At 37.5% G+C, this 22,153-nt stretch overlaps 1 protein-coding gene across 1 annotated transcript in view; it reads right to left on the bottom strand.

Moving 5' to 3' along the window:
* The window catches only part of LOC18038147 (probable LRR receptor-like serine/threonine-protein kinase At3g47570), a 96,847-nt gene that overhangs the window by 55,052 nt on the left and 19,642 nt on the right, over positions 1–22,153 (bottom strand). The window contains exon 3 of the mRNA XM_006428209.2: positions 9,840–9,848. Coding sequence (XP_006428272.2) covers positions 9,840–9,848 — 9 coding nt within the window. The remainder of the gene's footprint in view (positions 1–9,839; positions 9,849–22,153) is intronic.

The raw sequence follows: 22,153 nt of genomic DNA, 5'->3' as shown, positions 1-22,153 counted from the left end.
CTCGTCAACTTTGCAATCGGTTGGTGCAGCAATGAAAGTTGTGTACTTGGTGTAACAGTCGACAACGACCATGATGCTACCGCACCCTTCGGATTTAGGCAGTGAGGTGATGAAGTCCATGGAGACATTTTCCCATTGCCTTGTTGCGAGTGGTAGCGACTTCAATAATCCCATTGGGAGTTGATGATACCTTGTCTTGTTGGCACACAAGACAAGTTCGCATGTATGCCTCAATGTCGTCCCTCATGTGCGGCCAAAAGTACGAGGCTTGAACTAGTGCGGTGGTTTGCTCAATTCCTGGGTGACCAGCCCACTTTGAGTCGTGGCACTCCTTGATAACTTCTTTCCGTAAATTTCCCCACCTTGGCACGAACAGCCGATCTCCCTTGGTGAGGAGGATGCCTTCCTCTTGCCAAAATCGCCTTGTCTTGCCTTCGAGCACCTTCTCCAGCAAGTCATTCGCTAACGGGTCTTGTTAGAGGTCTTCCTTGATGCGTGAGACAGAGTCGGACTTCGGTTAGCTCATGCTAAGTTCGCCAATTCTGCTTTGCGGCTCAGGGCGTCCGCAACGACATTGGCTTTACTCGGTTTGTACTCGAGCCGATAATCGAATTCCGCAAGAAAAATCTTTCCACCGAGCTTGCTTGGGACTCAACTTTTTTTGAGTCTGAAAGTAGCTCATTGCTACATTGTCCATTATGATCGTGAAGTGTGAGCCAAGAAAGTAGTGTCGCCACACTCGCAAGCAATGTATGATTGCAGTCATCTCCTTCTATTGCACCGTGTAGCGGCATTCTATGTCGTTTAGCTTTTGACTCTCGAATGCTATGGGGTGGCCTTCTTGCATGAGGACTCCACCTATGGTGAAGTCGGAGGCATTCGTTTAGACTTCGAAGGGCTTAGTGTGGTCTGGAAGAGTGAGGATGGGTTCCTCCGAAATTACCTTCTTCAATTCCTCGAATGTGCGTTGGCACTCTTCGAACCAATGCCACGTTCTGTTTTTCTTAAGTAAATCCGTCAAGGGTGCCGCCTTGGCTGAGTAGCCCTTGATGAAGCGTCGGCAGTAGTTCACCAACCCAAGGAATGAGTGAAGCTTGGGCACTTTCAAAGGAGGTTCCCACTCGAGGATGGCCTTCACTTTAGCATTTTCCATCATGAGTTTTCCGCCCGCAATCTTGTGGCTAAGGAACTCCACCTCTTGTTGAGCAAATAAGCACTTCTCCATTTTGAGGAAGAGCTCATTGTCTCGAAGTACTTGGAGGACTTGTCATAAATGGTGGGCATGCTCTTCGAGTATGGTGCTATACACCACGATGTCGTCCAAATACACGACCACAAAGCGGTCGATAAATGGTTAAAGCACCTTGTTCATGAGCATGAAAAATGTGGCAGGTGCATTGGTGAGGCCAAATGGCATGACAAGGAATTCAAAAGACTCGTACCTTATTGTGCTTGTTGTCTTAGGTTCATCTCCCTCGGCAATGCGCACTTGATAGTACCCGGAGTACAACTCGAGTTTGGTGAAGTATCGCGCCTTACCAAGCTGGTCGAAGAGATTCGTTATCAATGGAATCGAATACTTGTTCTTGATAGTGATCTTGTTGAGCACTCTATAGTCGATGCACATCCACAGCAATCCATCCTTTTTCTTTTGGAAGAGGACTGGTGCACCGAATGAGGCCTTTAAGGGGCGAATGTAGCCTGTGTCCAACAAGTCTTTGAGTTGTCTCCGCAACTCCTCAAGTTCAGGTGGCGCCATGCGGTAGGGAGCCAAGGCTGGTGGCTTCGCGCCTTGTTCCAGCTCGATCGCATGATCTACCTCTCTTTGCGATGGGAGCTTCTTCAGAAGTTCGGGAGGCATCATGTCCTTGAACTCAGTGAAGAAGTTTTGTATTTGTGGAGGGACTTGGCTTGGTTTGTTTCCGCAATCTCCTTCCTCGTTTAGTTCCCGAATGGAGACCAAGAAGTTTGGGTCCTTCTTGAAAGCCCTTTTGAATTACATGGCTGAGACCGTCTTCTTCTTGGACTTGCCTCGTTCCGTGGGAACCATGCATGCTTTACTCCCGTCGAGGATGCTTAAGGAGTTTGTAGCGAGCAGCAGGAAGGCATGGACTTGGTCAAAGAATTCCATGCCAAGGACCATCTTGCAGTCATCCATGGGAACGATGGAGAAGTCAAGCTTTCTGCTCCATGTTCCAAGCGTCGTGTGCATGCCTTGTGTGATACCCGCAATGGGCTTGGCGGGTGAGTTTACTGCTTTCATCGTGCCTCCTTCCTTGGTGGTCTTAAGGCCTAAGCGCTTGGCTTCATCTACGGATACGAAGTTGTGCGTCGCTCTCGTCTCTAGCATTGCCCAAACAGACTGGCCGTTTATTTTTGCGCTCACGTACATGAGCCATTTCTTGGCGAATATAGGCTGTTGGCGATTGAGTGCCCCGAGGTGTTGGAGAGAACCCATGCTGAGTTGGGGTTCTTCCGCGAACATTGTGGGATTGCTCTTGAGTTAGGCAGCAAGAGCGTTGAACGACTTCTTTTCCGGACAGTTGCATACCCAATAAGTGCCATTGCATATGAAGCATGGACTTCGAAGCTTCGGCGGCTTTTTCTTATACTCCGACTTGCTTTGCTCGTTCTTGTTGATAGGAGGCTTTTTCTGCCCCCCAATCTTTACGGTTGTTGCCTTTGTCCTTGCAACTCTCTCCCCCACCTTTGCCTTGGTTGGCCCTTTTGTCTTTGGATTTGGTGGAGTATTCGGTGATCGATTCTGTAATGGCGATGGCATCGTCAAGTGTTTGAGCGCCACGCCTCTCAAGCTCGGTCTTGGGCCAATCCTTGAGGCCATCTTAGAAGTATAAGAGTGAGTCCTTGTCGGAAATGTCACTTATCTCGAGCATGAGGGTAGTGAACTCATTGATGTAGTCGCGGACACTACCCGTTTGTTTAAGGCAACGCAGGTGCGCTCGCGCTTCTTTCTCCGCATTGCTTGGGGCGAACTGCTTTCGAAGTTCTTGCTTGAAGTCGGCCCAAGTATCGATGGTGCAAATGCCCTTGCCCATCTCTCTATGCTTTCGATGCCACCATAGTTGTGCAGCGCCTCGAAGATAGGTGGGTGTCGTGCCCACTTTCGATGCCTCATCTCGTACGCCCATGGCATCGAAGTATTGATCTAGCCCAAAGAGAAATTGTCCACGATAGTGGCATTGCATGTGCCATCGTAGGTGTCGGGCTTTGGCACGTCAATGCGTCGCGCATCACTCGTACTTGCGGAAGCTGGACTAGCGGAGAGTGTGTGCTTGTGCCACGCCCAGTCCGAGCGGACTTCCTCCACTTCCGCGTGGACAGTGCGTAGTTCTTCTTGAACAAAGCTGCAAAGTGTTGTGCAAATTTTAATGTACTCGCAAGCGCACGAATCTATTGTAGTATAGACTAATGGTGACGAGTGTCGATCCCACGAGGAGGTGGATTTTAATTATATATAGAATTAATTTTGTAAATGGGTAGTTGGATTTATGGTGGAAATGATTTGGAATATGCTAATACTTAAATTAAAATGGCGAGAATAAATTCTAAAATTGGAATTGCAATGGAGAGAATAAATTGAAGAGAAAATCTATTAAATTGACGTACTTGGGTATCTGGATCCGTATCAACATGCATCATGGGCTAAATAATCCGTATTAATGCCAATTAAATCATGAGGGGGGAATCCACACCTCATGAACCACGCTCTAATCAATATGGTGCTAAGGGCTTATCGTGCCAAATAATAATAACCTTGTACTAGAGGGCCGGTGAAACCAAGGCGGTACTAGACAAGATTAGTATTATTTGTCGACGAGAAGTCAAAACATCCACAAAAACTAGAGGGGAAGAGAAAATAAATTTACCAAATTAAGCCCATGACACATGTTGAGACTTCACCTTCAACCCAAGCTTGAAAGAAAATTAGCCACTCATAATTGAACTAGGGGCAAAATGGGAATTTATTAAAATACGAAGAAAATACAAGATGGAAAGGGAATTACAGAAAATGGATCCCAAAAATGGATTCAGAGATATCAAATTAGGGGGGGAGGCCCCCTTTTTATAGATACATGAGTAAATCATGGCCATCGGATTAAAAACAGTTTGGACGCTCAGGATTGCGCTACGTCATCAGTCAACAGTCCACGGTTTGACCACGCGGATGAACAGTAACACGGTTTGACTCGGATGAACAGTAACGCGGTTTGGTTAAAAATAATCCTGTTTGATGCATGTACCGTACGCGAGATTTTTCATCCACTGATATGCTGCCACGTCACCATCAACAGTACATAAGAATTTTAGCCCAATAGGATCGTGACACCTCATTAGTCAATGCCACATCATCGGTCAATGCCACGTCATCGATCCGTCTATGTGAACAGTGTTGTGAACAGTAACGTAGATAGTACCGTACACGTGAATAGTAACGTAGATAGTACCGTATACGTGAATAGTACCGTACATATGAATAGTGCCATTTTTCCTTTTATGCTCCTCCTAAGGTTTTCAACCGTCCTGAGTTCAAAAGTGATGTCCGTTTTGCCGTCTGATCTCTCCTTTATTGTGAAATGACTATAATGCCCCTAAAATACATAAAATACTTAATTAAAATAAAACACATGTAATTAAATCACAAGAATGTTAAATACATAAAAGTAAGGGTTGTTAGTAAGACTTGAAATGTAAAATGACGGTTTTCTCTTTTATAAATATGCATTTTCTAACACTCAACACACCCCCCAACCAGCTTATTGCTAGTCCCTAGCAAATAAAGCGAAAACAAAATTCAAATTCAAAAAATATGTATATATATTTTTAATAGAAACACTCGTATTTATTCCGTCAGATTAATTATAGCAATCAAATAAAAGTATAAGCATTATCTCCAGTCTAAAGCAACATCACACCCACATCAACCATCCACATGAATCAGCCCAGTAGACTTTGTCATAGCTACTTTCAAGAATGACATGTCAATCCCCAAAATCTCACTGGAAGTAGTGACACTCTCACAAAGAAATTAAAACCAATAAAAATAGTCACTCCAATGAATGGTAATTGAGAGAGAAAATAATAAAGAAGTGATATCACATGCTCTCACCAAGATGAAATAAATATGCCATCAGCTTATAAATAATACGAACTCAAGTCAAACAAAAATGCTAGTCAACCCACTTTATTTATCTTTTTTTTATTATTATTATTATGCATCACTACATCTTTTTAGCCCATATAACTAGCTTCTACTTCAAACTATAGTTCCCTAAAATCAAGAAGGACTTTTATTAGGACGAAACGTAGGCTAGGGACATGGCTAACAAAGAAGGAAAATAAGGAAAACAAAGTGTATGTTTGAGAAAAATGCAGAGAATTTTTTTTTTTTTTTTTGGAAGTTGCAAGGTGGATTTCACCTATTTTTATTCTTTTGAAACAACAACTTTTGTTTTTGTTTTTTTGTTTTTTTTATTTGGCATAACTTCACTGAACAAAATAATTATTTACATTTTCTCAAACATAAATAGGTGATGGAACTTATAAGATATCGGGTAACACTCCAAATCGGAGTGGGTCAAGATGATAAGTTGACAAAGAAAAGGTTTTTTTTTTTTTTTAAAGGCTCAAAAGGGGTAACTATAGATATTTAATAAAAGGGATAGCTAGAAAGGCTCAAACGGATCAAAGATGGCCTCTCCATCGTCTTTTAGGGCTCTAAATAATCATCCATATCTACTAGTTAGATGGGCCTCCCAATGTAGCAACACACTTTTTTTTCTTTTTTTCTTTTTTTCTTTTTTTTTTAATTAAGGGTTAACTCAAAAAAAATCTAGAGATCGTGTATACAATAATAAACTGTTAAGCTGTATAAAGAATGTGCAAAAGGGTTACTCTCCAAGAAAAATGATAAGCTTAAAAACTCACTTGGTACTTATTATGACATGTTCATTCCTTCAAGCAACTCATATATGTCTCCGACATCAACATGTAGAGTAGCAAACATAATGTAACATCACTTAAGACCAAAGATAATACAAATACTAAAATTTGAAATTAATCATGTCATCCAATGTTAAAACAAATCACACAATTTTTATTTTTTTATTTTTTTTTTATTTTTTTTTAAACAACATTCTACCCCCCAACATATTCTAAACATAAAAGAAAAATATGCATGCAGAAATGTGAAAATGATGTAGAAAAATTAATTAGAAAAGTTACACTTAAAATGATAGAAAAAGAAAATGATTTTTTTTTCTTAAAGAAGATGCGTTTCTAGAGGCACTACACTCCATATTCAGCCATCTTCGACTCAAAAGTTGGAAAATGTATATTTATAGAGGAGAAAATAAAAAGAAGAAGAAAAATAAACATAAAAACAGAATAAAGAAAAAGAAAATGTCTGAATTTTTTTTTTGTTTTTTTATTTTTTTTTAAACGATGAAGATGCGTTTCTAGAGTCACTACACTCCATATTCAGTCATCTTCAACACAAAAAGTTAGCAACAGTTAGTTTCTACAACAAAAAAATTAGTAAAAACTTAACCAAAATTCCATAATTGTCGACTATTCCCTCCCCCCAACCAGAACGAAACATTGTCCTCAATGTTTGAAAGGAAAGAAGTAGAGTTTAGAAGACATCACCTGGGTGGTGCAACACAGAAAACAATATTTACAAGCGGAGAGTTAAATCTAATTTGTACTTCTTACTGCGGCTACTGTTACCATCATTATTTGGATGCTCCAACATAAAGGTCCAGGGGTCTGGCTCCGGTCTATAAGCTTGTAATAGATCAAGTAGCTCATTAGCAGTGTGAGCACAAATAAAGAGTTTTTTTTCGCATTAGAGGGAATGAAATAGTTTTTTATTGCATGGTTAAGAAATGCGATAAAGCCATCATAAAAGTTATTGACATTTAACAAACCGATGGGTTTCTGGTGGATGTGCAGATGGGCCCAAGATGCTAGTGTGATAAGTGCCTCTAGTGTTGCAAGATCTCCTGGAAGGAAAATAAAAGCATCAGCATGATTAAGCATTTCAATTATTCTTTCTTGCATACCTGAGACGACTAACTCTTCTCCAGTTGATGAGTCAGACGAACTGCCCAATGGTTTTAGGACTCTTGGGATGATGCCTAACACTTGACTTCCTCTGATAAAAGCTGCTTCTGAGACCATTTTTGATAACCCTCGGTTACCTCCTCCATACACCAAGTGTAATTTTCTCGCTGCTATGCTTCGACCAAGATCTATAGCTGCCTCAACGAACTCTTTATGTTTGCCATAGGTAAATCCAGAAAGCACACAACTGTTCTTGAATTGTCTATTTGGAGTAGCTGCCATTGGAATATTTCTCAAAAATAATTTGTGAGTGCTTGACAAAAAAAAATCACATTTAAGAGTCTTGGTGACAGTGGGTCACAGTTGTGTATGAGGTAACATGTCAGTATCAAATAACGTGTAAGCACGTGGCTTGCGAGTCAAAAAGGAAACAGTAAAAAGGAAAAAGCAAACAGTAATAAGGAAAAAGAAAACAGTAATAAAATTATTAAAGACAATAATGCAAACAATAAAACAACAATGAAGTGAAATAAAATAACAGTAAAGTAAAAAGGATATTTACAGGTAGTTGCGACTGTGGCTCACATCTTCCTCTGGTTTTACGTCCAGAAACGGCTTGACGCCCTCTATGGGTCGAGGATAGGCTTCCTATCCAGTTTTCTTATAAACTGGCAAACAGGGTCGTTTATAGTCAGACTCCCGAGACTATATCGTGCATGCTCTTTCTGGAATAATGGCCATAACTGGAGAATCGCTCCTTGCACATATCCACTGGGATGCGTTTCAAGAGACAAAAGGATATCATCCAATGACTCCTTATTCAAGCCATCCCTAATGAATTGAATCTTATCTTCCCTGTTATCAGACATCATTCCTAAAGAACATGGATTTTTATTGCAACTCATTCTAGCACACTTATGACAAGCAACAAAAATTCTTCGAGCTCGTCGTTTTCTTGCATAATTTCCTTTACCACAACCAGGCATGTATGCAATAAATTTTGGAGGTAACTCACCTACCGATCGTACTTTAGCCTCGATTAACCAATGGATGTCAGCAGGTATGTTATTCCTCATGAGTAATCGCATGCGTTCGGACCGAGCTTTATAGATCGTAAGGAGGGCATTCTGAGGAAGTGAAGGGAATCGCTTGTGAAGTTTCGCTAGAATCTCGTTTCTGTCCATACCTTCGCCTCAGAATATCAGTTATTATGGGAAACTGAAGTAACCGACTTGATTGTCACGGAGTACCGTTATCCGCCACTTCACCGGGGTAACAAACTAAAGCACACAAACAGAAAAACAAATTAAAACACACAAAGAAAATTAAAATCGTCCTCTTATTGAATTTACCTCAAGCTCCAACTGGATGTCGTAAACACTTCTCTCAATGTCTCTGAGTTGGCGTTCTAAACCCTCAACATAGGCTACTAACTCTGGTGGTTGTAGAGCCCAAATGCGATGTGTTTTACAAAATTGAATCTGCTTTTTGAGATGAGTTTTGACACGTTGAAGTGGTTTAAGAATGTTCAGGAGGAACGGTCTAAGTAAGGTACTCATGATTAAAAATGATAAGAGAAAACTTAATAGTTAAACAAACACACTTATGCAAAAATAATTTCAATTAGCAAAAGAATAATATAAAGAAAGAAAGAAAAAATCAAATCAACGAAAAGAAAAAAAATCAATTCAAATCTGGTGGGTCACTCAAATTTATTTCGGTGTCTTCTCCATGTGGTTGGTATTCTAGATATGGCTTTAATCTTTGACCATTAACTTTAAACGTGACACCGTTCTTTGGGTCCTTAATTTCAATTGCCCCATGTGGAAAAACAGTATGAACAATAAATGGGCCAGACCAACGAGAGCGTAACTTACCTGGGAATAGGTGCAAGCGAGAATTGAATAAAAGCACTTTCTGATCTGGAGTGAATGATTTTCTCATAATTTGCTTATCATGGAAGACTTTCATTCGTTGCTTGTAAATCTTGGCATTTTCGTATGCATCATTGCGAATTTCTTCAAGTTCTGCCAGCTGTAATCTTCTTTCTGAGCTGGCTTGCTGCATGTCAAAATTGAATTTCTTGATGGCCCAATATGCACGATGCTCGAGTTCCACAGGTAGGTGGCAAGCTTTTCCATACACTAGCCTGTAGGGTGACATCCCAATCGGGGTCTTGAAAGCCGTTCTATATGCCCATAAGGCATCATCAAGTCTTAATGACCAATCTTTTCTGTCCGGCCTCACCGTCTTTTCTAATATGTGCTTTATTTCTCGATTGAAGATCTTAACTTGGCCACTGGTTTGCGGATGATACGGGGTCGCCACTTTGTGTGTGATTGAATACTTTGTCAAAAGAGCTTTGAATGCTTTGTTACAAAAGTGGGCACCACCATCACTAATTATTGCTCGAGGGAATCCAAAGCGTGAAACAATGTTGCTTTTCAAAAATGCTATCACCACCTTGTGATCATTGGTCCTACATGGAATTGCTTCTACCCATTTTGATACGTAGTCAACAGCAACCAATATGTATTGATGGCCAAAAGATAGGGGAAAGGGTCCCATGAAGTCGATACCCCATACGTCAAAAATCTCAACCACTAAAATTGGATTTAGTGGCATCATGTTCCTTCGTGTAATGCTCCCCATTCGTTGACACCTATCACATGAAGAACAGAAAGTGTAAGCATCTCGAAATATAGTTGGCCAATAGAAACCACATTGTAAAATTTTAGTCGCTGTTTTCTTAGCACTGAAATGGCCTCCACAAGCTTGTTCATGGCAGAATGAAAGAATATTCTGAATTTCATTTTCTGGGACACATCGTCTAACAATTTGGTCTGCACAATACTTGAACAAATACGGGTCATCCCAAAAGAAATTCTTTATTTCTGCAAAGAATTTAGCCTTGTCTTGCTTGGTCCAATGCTCTGGAAGTTTACCTGTAACAAGATAATTAACTATATCAACATACCAAGGTAATACTTCCACATTCATCAATTGTTCATCTGGGAATGACTCATTTAATGGTAATGGTTCTGTAATTGTGTCAAAATGGAGACGAGAGAGGTGGTCGGCCACAACATTTTATGTCCCTTTCTTATCTTTGAATTCCAAGTCAAACTCCTGCAAAAGTAACACCCAACGAATTAGTCTGACTTTTGCATCTTTCTTTGTGAGAAGATATTTAAGAGCAGCATGATCCGTGAATATAATTATTTTACAACCAATGAGATATGATCGAAATTTTTCCAATGCAAACACTACTGCTAGCATTTCTTTTTCAGTAGTTGAATAGTTCAACTGTGCATCATTTAATATCATACTAGCATAGTAAATAACGTGGGGAATTCGATCAACTCTTTGTCCTAATACTGCTCCTACTGCATAATCAGATGCATCACACATTAGCTCAAATGGTAAGCTCCAGTTTGGGGCCTGAATGATGGGTGATGATGTCAACAACTGTTTTAATTTTTCAAACGCCATAAGACATGAATCACTAAAGATAAAAGGTACATCCTTAGCAAGTAAATTGCATAAGGGTCTAGAAACTTTGCTAAAATCTTTAATGAAACGTCTATAGAAACCAACATGCCCAAGGAAAGATCTTACTTCTCTGACTGTTTTGGGTGGAGGAAGATTAGAAATGAGATCCACCTTGGCTTTGTCAACCTCAATACCTTTGCTCGAAATGATGTGACCGAGAACAATACCTTGTTTTACCATAAAATAGCACTTCTCCCAATTTAAGACTAAGTTCGTCTCGATACATCTCTGCAGAACTAGCGTTAGATGATGTAAACATTGATCAAACGAATCACCAAAGACAGAAAAGTCATCCATAAAGACTTCAAGAAATCGTTCAACCATATCAGAAAAAATGCTTAACATGCATCGTTGAAATGTAGCAAGTGCATTACATAATCCAAATGGCATCCTCCTATATGCAAAAGTGCCAAAAGGGCAAGTGAAAGTGGTTTTCTCTTGATCTTTTGGTGCTATGGGAATCTGATTGTATCCTGAGTAGCCATCTAGAAAGCAATAAAATTCATGGCCTGCTAATCTATCAAGCATTTGATCGATAAATGGTAAAGGAAAATGGTCTTTACGTGTGACAGAATTCAACTTTCTATAATCAATGCATACACGCCATCCTGTAGTTACTCTAGTGGGTATCAATTCATTATCAGCATTGGTAACTACTGTGACTCCTGACTTTTTGGGGACAACTTGTACAGGACTGACCCATGAACTATCAGAAATTGGGTAAATGATACCTGCATCTAATAGCTTAAGGACTTCAGTTCTAACAACTTCTTTCATGTTAGGATTTAACCGACGTTGCATTTCCCTAGTAGTTTTAGCATTTTCATCAAGGTGAATGTAATGCATGCAGTCTACTGGGTTTATACATTTTATGTCTGCTATGGTCCATCCTAATGCTCCTTTGTGCTCTTTTAAAACATCCAACAACTTACCTTTTTGTTCGTCATTTAGGGATAATGAAATGATTACCGGCAGAGTACTTTCTTCTCCCAAAAATGCATATTCCAATGTGTTGGGCAATGGTTTGAGCTCGAGTTTCGGTGGTGATTTTGATGATGGGATGAGTTTCTTCTCTGATGGTGCTAGTTGTTCAACTCTTGACTTCCATTTATTAGTGTCCATGGATGGTGCTGAGTCAAGTAGAGCGTTGACCTCTTCGACCGATCTGTCAATATCAAAATCCAAACCAAAGTGAGTTAAACATGTTTGTAAAGGATCATCACTAAGGTTTGAAACAAAAGTATCATCAACTAATGCTTCAATTAAATCCACATCAACAATTCCATCATCTGCACTGTGAGGTTGTTTGGCAATGTTGAAGATGTTCAGCTCCATAGTCATGTTGCCGAAGGACAACTGCATATTTCCAATCCTGCATTGAATGTGAGCATCCGCAGTTGCCAAGAAAGGTCGGCCTAGAATAATGGGGATGTGCTTCCTTGAATCCTGTATTGGTTGAGTGTCAATTACAATGAAATCAACAGGAAAATAAAACTTGTCTACCTGGATAAGCACGTCCTCCATAATACCACGAGGTATTTTCGTGGACCGATCTGCGAGCTGTAACACCACTGGAGTTGGGTGTAATTCTCCAAGTCCAAGTTTCACAAATACTGAATAAGGCAACAAATTTACACTAGCTCCTAAATCCAACAAAGCATTCTCAATTGTGTGGTTCCCTATGCTACATGAGATAGTGGGGGAGCCTGGGTCTTTGCATTTTAAAGGAATTTTATGTTGGAGTATAGAACTAACGTTTTCTGTTAAAAATGCCTTCTTTTGAACATGCATAATTCTCTTTTTAGTACAAAGGTCTTTAAGAAACTTGGCATAAGATGGAACTTGTTTAATAGCATCAAGTAGAGGGATGTTAACACTTACCTGTTTGAAGATTTCAAGAATCTCACCTGTGGTTTTTCCCTTTTTGCCTTTAGCTAACCGCTGAGGAAATGGAGCTTTCGGAACATATTCTCGTGGGTTGGTTTCTTCTTTCTCCTCCGATGATGATTCCTCAACATTCACAGGTACAATTTGATTTTCTTTTGTCACCGGCATCTCCACTTTGTTGTCGACTTCTTTTCCTTTTCGCAAGGTCATGACTGCTTTAACCTCTCCATGCTGCTGTGGTGAACTAGTACTTGCTTCATGTACTCCTTTAGGGTTAGGCACTGGTTGACTTGGAAATTTGCCTTTCTCAACAGTCATTGCCAAGGTCTGAACTGAAGAAGCAAGTTGTCCCACCATCTTCTCGAGGCTTGAAACTGATTGAGCTTGTGAATTGAAGCCTGCTCTCAACTCATTTCGTAGTCTATCAATGGTGCGATTCTGTTGCTCAATCATGGAGTGAGTAACATTCTTGAGATTTTGGAATGAATCCTCCCACGGTCTGGGTTGAGAGTAGTTCTGGTTCTGATTATATGGTCTAAATGGGGGCTGAGAGGCTTGAGGAACTTGAGGAATTTGTTGCATTGGTGGAGCTGGAGCTGCTGGTCCATTCTGTTGGAATCCTTGAGACCATGAAAAATTGGGGTGGTCTCTCCATCCAGGGTTATATGTGTTGGAGTATGGGTTGTAATTTGATGGCTTTCTCATTACACCTATGGCATTGGCTTGATCTGAGTATGAGTCATGGTCATGTGGCTCTGTTGATTTAGCAGTCGATAACGATGCTATTTGTCGAGCAAGACCTTCAACCATCTCCTTGACTTCTTTGATTCCCGAAGTTGACTCGCCAATTTGAACCTCATTTACTCCCTTAAATCTTCTAGTATTCCTGAATGATCGACTCCGTTGTTGGGAATTATCTGCTTGTCGCTGGAAGAATTCCCAAATTTCTGATGCACTTTTTGACATTAGCTCTCCTCCACTTGTTGCCATTAGCCATTCTTGCACATTCGGTAGTAATCCCTCCAAAAAGTATTGACATTGGTGCCATTTCTCGTACCCATGATGTGGACACTTCAAGAGTAGCCCATTGAATCGCTCCCATGTTTCGAAAAATTGCTCGTCCTCTCTCTGGGTAAACTCCGAGATTTACCTGCGAATAGCATTGGTTTTATGCACTGGGAAATATTTATTCAAAAATTTCATTACCATTTGTTCCCATGATGAAATGCTATTAGCAGGTAAAGTATTTAACCATGAACGAGCTCTATCCTTTAAAGAAAATGGGAATAATCTGAGTTTTACATCATCATCTGAAAAATTCTCATATTTAAATGTTTGACAAATGGCATGAAAATCATTCAAATGATTATATGGGTCCTCATTTTCTAGGCCATAAAATATGGGGAGACAATTTAGCACACTAGGTTTTAGTTCAAAACTCCTAGCAGCTACATTTGGGTATCTTATGCATGATGTGCTCAAATTAACTAAGGGACTAAAATAGTCCTTAAATGGCCTCTCCTGTGGTGCTTGTAAATCCATTCCAAATTTATTTTTAATGTGCTTTTGTGTGCGAAGTGTTTTTTCTAATTCAAATTCTATAGGTTCAAGATTAGGAAATAATGACCTACGACCATGCATGCAAAATAAAAATAAAGATGGGAACAAAACAAATAAAAATAAAGAAGAGAGAGAAATTACGATACTAACCTTATTGCGCTGTTACAACCTTTCTATAAAAACGCACTAAAACAAATACGTGAAATAAATTAACTAAAAGTAAATTAATAAGAAAAAAAAATTACAAAGAAAAAATAAATTGAAAATTAAATTACAGAATTTTAAAGAAGAGAAAAATAAAATAAAATTCTTAACTCAAAATGTAAATTCACTCTTTTTTTTCTTTAATAAAAAAAAATACAAGAAAACAATTTAAAAGAAATTATTCACAAAAATTAATTCTATGAATAAAATTACTTACCTCCCCGGCAACGGCGCCAAAAATTTGTTGTGCAAATTTTAATGTACTCGCAAGCGCACGAATCTATTGTAGTATAGACTAATGGTGACGAGTGTCGATCCCACGAGGAGGTGGATTTTAATTATATATAGAATTAATTTTGTAAATGGGTAGTTGGATTTATGGTGGAAATGATTTGGAATATGCTAATACTTAAATTAAAATGGCGAGAATAAATTCTAAAATTGGAATTGCAATGGAGAGAATAAATTGAAGAGAAAATCTATTAAATTGACGTACTTGGGTATCTGGATCCGTATCAACATGCATCATGGGCTAAATAATCCGTATTAATGCCAATTAAATCATGAGGGGGGAATCCACACTTCATGAACCACGCTCTAATCAATATGGTGCTAAGGGCTTATCGTGCCAAATAATAATAACCTTGTACTAGAGGGCCGGTGAAACCAAGGCGGTACTAGACAAGATTAGTATTATTTGTCGACGAGAAGTCAAAACATCCACAAAAACTAGAGGGGAAGAGAAAATAAATTTACCAAATTAAGCCCATGACACATGTTGAGACTTCACCTTCAACCCAAGCTTGAAAGAAAATTAGCCACTCATAATTGAACTAGGGGCAAAATGGGAATTTATTAAAATACGAAGAAAATACAAGATGAAAAGGGAATTACAGAAAATGGATCCCAAAAATGGATTCAGAGATATCAAATTAGGGGGGGGAGGCCCCCTTTTTATAGATACATGGAGTAAATCATGGCCATCGGATTAAAAACAGTTTGGACGCTCAGGATTGCGCTACGTCATCAGTCAACAGTCCACGGTTTGACAACGCGGATAAACAGTAACACGGTTTGACTCGGATGAACAGTAACGCAGTTTGACTCGGATGAACAGTAATGCGGTTTGGTTGAAAATAATCCTGTGTGATGCATGTACCGTACGCGAGATTTTTCATCACTGATATGCTGCCACGTCACCATCAACAGTACATAAGAATTTTAGCCCAACAGGATCGTGACACCTCATTAGTCAATACCACATCATCGGTCAATGCCACGTCATCGATCCGTCTATGTGAACAGTGTTGTGAACAGTAACGTAGATTGTACCGTACACGTGAATAGTACCGTACATATGAATAGTACCGTACATATGAATAGTGCCATTTTTCCTTTTATGCTCCTCCTAAGGTTTTCGACCGTCCTGAGTTCAAAAGTGATGTCCGTTTTGCCGTCTGATCTCTCCTTTATTGTGAAATGACTATAATGCCCCTAAAATACATAAAATACTTAATTAAAATAAAACACATGTAATTAAATCACAAGAAGGTTAAATACATAAAAGTAAGGGTTGTTAGTAAGATTTGAAATGTAAAATGACGGTTTTCTCCTTTATAAATATGCATTTTCTAACACTCAACACAAAGTTTTAACAACTCATCATGAAAGGATCGAAACTCACCTCGGATAGTGTTCGCTTGGTCTTAGATGAGGGCCTTTGTTGCCATAGTGAAGTCGTCATACTCCCCTTCGAGACCATCCACTCTTTCCTCTAATCCATCGAGGTTGTCCTGAACGGCGGACAATGCAGTTTCGAGAGTGGCTTCACGAGGCTCCAACGCATCCACAGATGGGGCCTTGGACTTGCCACGAGTCTTGCCTTGGGCACGTCCTTCCTCGTGATCGCGGCTTGGATCCGGTGGGGTTTCCACGCCAACAATGCCCTCTTGTATTGAGTTTGAAGGGTTGGTCATTGCTCGTGACCTAACTTGCGTGGGTGTCAACCTTAGCTCTGATACCACTTGTCACGGGATGAGTGTTTTGCGCAACGAACCCGTGTGGTACTTAGACAACTTTTGCCAAATGTTGCTAAGTAAGCCTTGAGCTTCTGGACTAGCTAAACCTAGAGGTTTTCAAAGAGGTAGAAAGAAGAGAGCAATGGAGCCGAATGAGAGAAATTGTATTATTCGCAAGAAAGATTACAAGAGAGCTTACAAGAGTGTTTGAGTTGCTTGCTCTAAGCTCGTTACTCAAATGCTAAATGTCATGCCCTATTTATAGGGGAGGCTTGCCAAGCTCTAAAACTCTAGAGAATTATGCCACTTGCCTAGAATTCTAGATATTTACACGAGCTAGAAATGTGTAGAGAATTCTAGATATGTACAAGTTTGAGTGTGCTAGAGTTGTCTAGAATTTTCCGGAATCGGGCCAAGCTAGCACTCTTGGCCTTGTCTTAGGCTTTTTAGCCCGAAATTGGGGCAATTGGGATAGGAACTTGGGCGGTCCGCAACATGGCGCACACGTACGATACCCCCAATCCCCAGGGGGTTCCCCCTCGTGCCCAATTAATAAATTCCTAGAGCAGGCTCTATTTTTGGACTTGGTCTCGTGCGCATTAGCCCCCTCTTAAATCTTAATGGCCTTGTTATCATATTATTTTTAGTTTCTATATATAAACCAACTTATGCTCTCATGTCTAAGCAACATGGGATATTGATATTTTCAAATACAACTCATATCTCTAACATCAATATCCACTGCATATCCAAACCTGAAAATTTGACAAAACTATACAGCGAACTTTTTATCAGCATTTTGAGTATATATGTGTATATATATATCCTGATTCGAATTCTCGGGAGTAGAAATACAGCAAACTTTTTAGCAGCATTGCTATAATGCTATTAAAGGAAACATAAAAGGGGTTACATTTTGAAATTTTGTCCAAAAAGTCACAAGTTCTCAAAACTATTATCGTTTTTTCCAAGTGCATGTCGCATTCTGATGGTCATTTTACACGTAAAATTTGGAAAAAAAAAAAAAAGGGAAAGGCAGATCATAAAGTGACAATTGAACCACATGATGACTATCTTTTTTCTTCAGATTCAAAGTCTTTCGCTGTATGTTCATTTTTCAAGCATTTGACAAGATAGCTGGGGCCGTAAGTTTAGACAAAGAGAAGCCAAAACAAAGACTGGGTGACACGCAAAAAGATCCAATTACAAGGACCTGAGAATAAGGACCGCCAAATATACACATTATCAATGATTAAAAATTTTCAGTTAAAAACTGCTCTTTCCAACTCCAATGCAAAATTTTATTGAATATACAGAGCAGTAATTTTTTAAATAATTTTATTTAATTAATTATGTAAATTTAAATCTTAAAAAAGATAAGAGTTAAAAGAATAATTTAGATTTTATTTTTATTTTTTTAAAGGATGGAGTGATTGAAATTCATTAAATTACTTATGAAATTTATTTTAAGAAAATATTTTTTTATTCTAAAAAATATCCATAACCTAAATTGCTAGACCCCAAAAAAAAAAATCCCTCAATCTATTTACTGTACAATCATTTTCTTCGAATTTTTTTTTCTAAGTCGTCTCCTGGTCTTTCTTTGTCATCAACACCTATTAAAGGAATGAAGCACTGTTAATGATTGGATTAGGCTTCAATCTTTCGGATTTTGTTGATATATTTTTCCTAGTCAAGTTTATTGGAATTCATGTAAATTGATTATCTTTTCGTGGTTAAGCCATATAATTAAGCAAAACAGCGCCATATGAGAATGCAAAAATTTATGTCAATTTTGTTATTTGGGCGCTATTTTTTTTAATGATTTAATTAACTTAATTTCAATCATTTAAGTCATTAAGTCCGTTTGCTTTTTCAACTTAATGAAAATTTTCAATGATTAAGTCTTTAAGTTATGAAGCCAATTTTTTAGGTTTTTACTTAATCTAAAACGTACGAATTATTTCATCAAAAGATATTCTCCAAAATATCTCTATCTAATTAATTAATTTTTATCCTTACCAAAATAAAATTAATAATTAGTATTATTACCCATATTTATAACTTGTGACAATATAGCGGTAGATTATTATTATTTTTATCTTTTTATTTTCTTCAAATTAGCATTACTTATCTTCACAATTTTTTATGAATATTTTTCATATAAAAAATCATAAACTATAATAAAATTGATTAATATATACTAATTTAGAATATAAAGGATTGTATTTAATTAAACATAATTTATATTATATTATCTTATTTAAAAATAAGGACAACACCTTTCTTCTCATTCTCCTTTTTTCCCCCTCTCTCTCTTAATTGAAACTAGACTAGACTTGACTTGTCATTTTCAAAATATTAATGTTTGCCACTATCAATTTGTCCACAAGAAAAAGCTAAGAAAATATAAATATTGGCCATTATCAATTTGTTCACAAGAACAAGCTAAGCTAAGTTGACATAATTAATATTCAGCACTTGATAAAGTGGGTGGATTTTAAGCAAAGCTGATACGATTAATGTTGGCCACTTAATCAAGATTAATGTTGTCTAAATAAAATGAATTAATAAACTGCTTTATTAGTAATAAAATTTATTGTTCAAACTTTTAGATAAAGAAAAATAATAGATAAGACGCACTACCTTAGTGCGATTACAAGCCTATCTTATGCATAGATCAAAAGGATTTCACATTATGATTCACTTGACCTGTGAAAATAACAAAAATTTATACTGAGGTTGTTTACCGGACTCGTATAAATTTTCCTCCCACTTAAGATAATAGTTGTAAAGTATAATATTATCTATGGATATCCGAGGCGTATCCAAATTTGAAAATTTGACAAAATTATACAGCAAACTTTTTAACAGCATTGTTGTAATGCTATTAAAGGAAATATAAAGGGGTTTAGAAGTCAGAAGTTCTATCGTCAGATACTCCACAATCCTCAGATACTCCATGACCTGAGCCTTCCATCACTAAGTAGATTACGGATGCGGGGTCCCCGATCACCAAACCTATGAAGAACCAAGCTAACGTTACAAATTCTACGTCCGTTCAGGAGCTGATTGCCCAAGATGCCACGACTCATGATTATAGGGTCCGAGAACCTCGTGATCAAAGCTTGTCTCCCCTGCGGAGCATTAGTGAGTATAATCCTCATCTTCATCGAGCATCCAGCACAAATTTTAGGCATTACAATTCTCATACTGATAATGATGATAGTTCTGACGAGCACCTGGCGAATAATGAACATTTTTTGTCTGCACTTGAGAATTCTAAGAGAATTGACTTTAGCCCTGATTTTAGCATTCCTGGTCAATCGAAAAAGGGCTTTAAATTACTTGTCGGCCGCAAGTATCGTAAGACATATTATCACCGTCTACATTAGTCATTTTTATTATGATTCTCTTGTTAGGCTATGCCTTAATCTTTTCTTTTTCTGTTGTATTTTTTTCTCTTGATTGGAGGTTTTAGGTTTTGCCCTCCTCCTTATATCTTTCATTATCTGTTCTAAATGACAAGTAGGGGTCCTGCCTAACCCCCCACCACAAAGTAGTATGCTTATATATATAAAGGGGTTAAACATTTGAAATTTTGTCCAAAAAGCAGTAAGTACTCGAAACCATTATTGTTCTTTCCAGGTGCATGTTCTGATGTTCATTTTACACGTAAAATTTGAAAAAAAAAAAAAGGAAAAGCAAATCATAAAGTGACAATTGAACTACATGATGGCTACTTTTTTCTTGAGATTCAAAGTCTTTCTTTGTATCCTCTCGTAATTTTCTAAATTTCAGAAGCAGGACGCGCATTTGACCATAAGTTTAAACAAAGAAAAGCCAAAAGAAAACTTGTTTGGTATTAAGGTGGTGTAGTTTAAAAGTAGTGGTTTTGAAAAAACGCTCTATAAATATAAACTAAAAGTCATAGTACATAGTAAATATGATTTTTAGGTAATAATTTTGATAAAATTAGTAAAAATATAGTAGATTTCTCGTCATACAAGTGTAAAATTAAATTAATTCAGTTTCTAAGTTACAACAACTGGTGTTTACCAAACACTTTAGTGCTGTAACTTTTAAGTTACAGTTACCCAACGTCAATCCCAAACAGGACGTTAGACTGGATGACATGCAAAAAGATCAAATTACAAGGACCTAAGAATTAGAAGCACCAAATATACACATTATATCAATTGAAAACTGCTATTTCCATCTCCAATGCATAATTTTATTGAATATATGGTGGAGTGATTTTGGAATAATTTTATTTAATTAGTTTTGTAAATTTAAATTTTAGGAAAGATAGGATTGCAAAACATAATTTAGATTTTATCTTTTTTTTTTAAGGATGGAGCTATTAAAATCCATTAAATTGTTTACGAAACCTATTTTCAAAAAAAAAATTAATTCTAAAAATATCCATAACCTAAATTGCCATATATATATATGTATATATTCACTGTATAATCATTTTCTTTATTTTTTTTAAAATCATCTCCTAGTTTTTTCTTTGCCATCAACATTGTTGGTAGAATGAGGCACTGTTAATGATTGGATTAGGCTTCAAACTTTTGGATTTTGCTTATATATTTTTCCCAGTCAAGTTTACTAGAATTTAGGGATGGCAATTGGTCGGCTCGGGCTCGGTCTTGAATCACTAAAATTAAAGGCCTGACCCAAAAAAAAGTTCGACTATTTATATTTTTTAGTCAGGTTGGGTCTGAACCGCTGATTAGGGTCAGGTCAGGCTTTTTTAAGGTTGGCACATTTTAATCAAAAAAAATTTTAATGAACATTTTAATAAAAAAACTTAAAGTTTATTATCATCAAAATCAATATTAATGAACATATACATGTTAACAGAAGTGATTGTGAGCAGTGAGATTATAGATTAACAATATATAATTTGTACAATACATCTCTTGACAGGATTTCAATACTTAATCATACAATTCTTTGGTCAGAGTGTGTCAACATAATTAGTATGTTGAAAATAATCATTGGAGAAAATCAGTAAGTGTTAAGGAGCAAAATGTAATTAAATTGAGTACAAAGCATTGTTCGGTAAAAAAATTAATATGGTATGGGTTGAATTATTATTTGAGAATATTATCCTAGATAACATACAATTATGGAGGTCAATTCCATTATTTTAGTAGAGTATATTTGGATTAAATAATTGGGTTAGTTTAATTGTAAGCCTAATTATTATCTAATTATTATAGCCACTATTGTATGTACCGATATGATCCCCTGGTTAGCTCATTTAATTGACTGCACCACTACTGGGTTAATAAGCAAAATAACGGTCTATTTGGGTTAAAGCCTAAATGTATTATTTAGTGGGAGACTGCATTTAATATGCTTGTGTGTAAGGGACCTTGTGTTAGTTTACAAGGCAGCCCCTATAACAAGTTGCGCTACTTTTGGTTTTATCTTTTTTAATTTAAATCCAATTTGATTTAATAGAATTAAAAAAGAAGATAAATAAGGAGCCTAGGGTTTCCACCAAATAGAAATATAAAAATGTTTGTATTCTCCACAAAAAGAGATACGGTAGCCATATAGATCAGAGAAAAAAGAATTTTTCTCCCTAATTTTGAGAGGAAATTTTTTCTCTTACTAGTTGCTTTCAATCGTGACAAAGAGACCTACACGTCAAGTGCAAATCAAACTTGAGTTATAATCTGGAAGATTGTTGGTGACGAATCGTAATCTACCAGAATTGGTGGTGACAAATCGTGATTTGGAAGCCTAAATTTATTCTACAAAAATGCAAAGGTACGATTTTTAGATTATAGTAATTATATATATTGTATGAGAATTTGATGAGGTTGGAGAGC

This window comes from Citrus clementina, unplaced genomic scaffold, assembly GCF_000493195.1.
Source record: "Citrus clementina cultivar Clemenules unplaced genomic scaffold, Citrus_clementina_v1.0 scaffold_6, whole genome shotgun sequence".
In the NCBI taxonomy this organism is placed as follows: domain Eukaryota; kingdom Viridiplantae; phylum Streptophyta; class Magnoliopsida; order Sapindales; family Rutaceae; genus Citrus; species Citrus x clementina.
The sequence above is the reverse complement of the archived record's forward strand: the minus strand, read 5'-3'. Positions and strand labels throughout refer to the sequence as shown.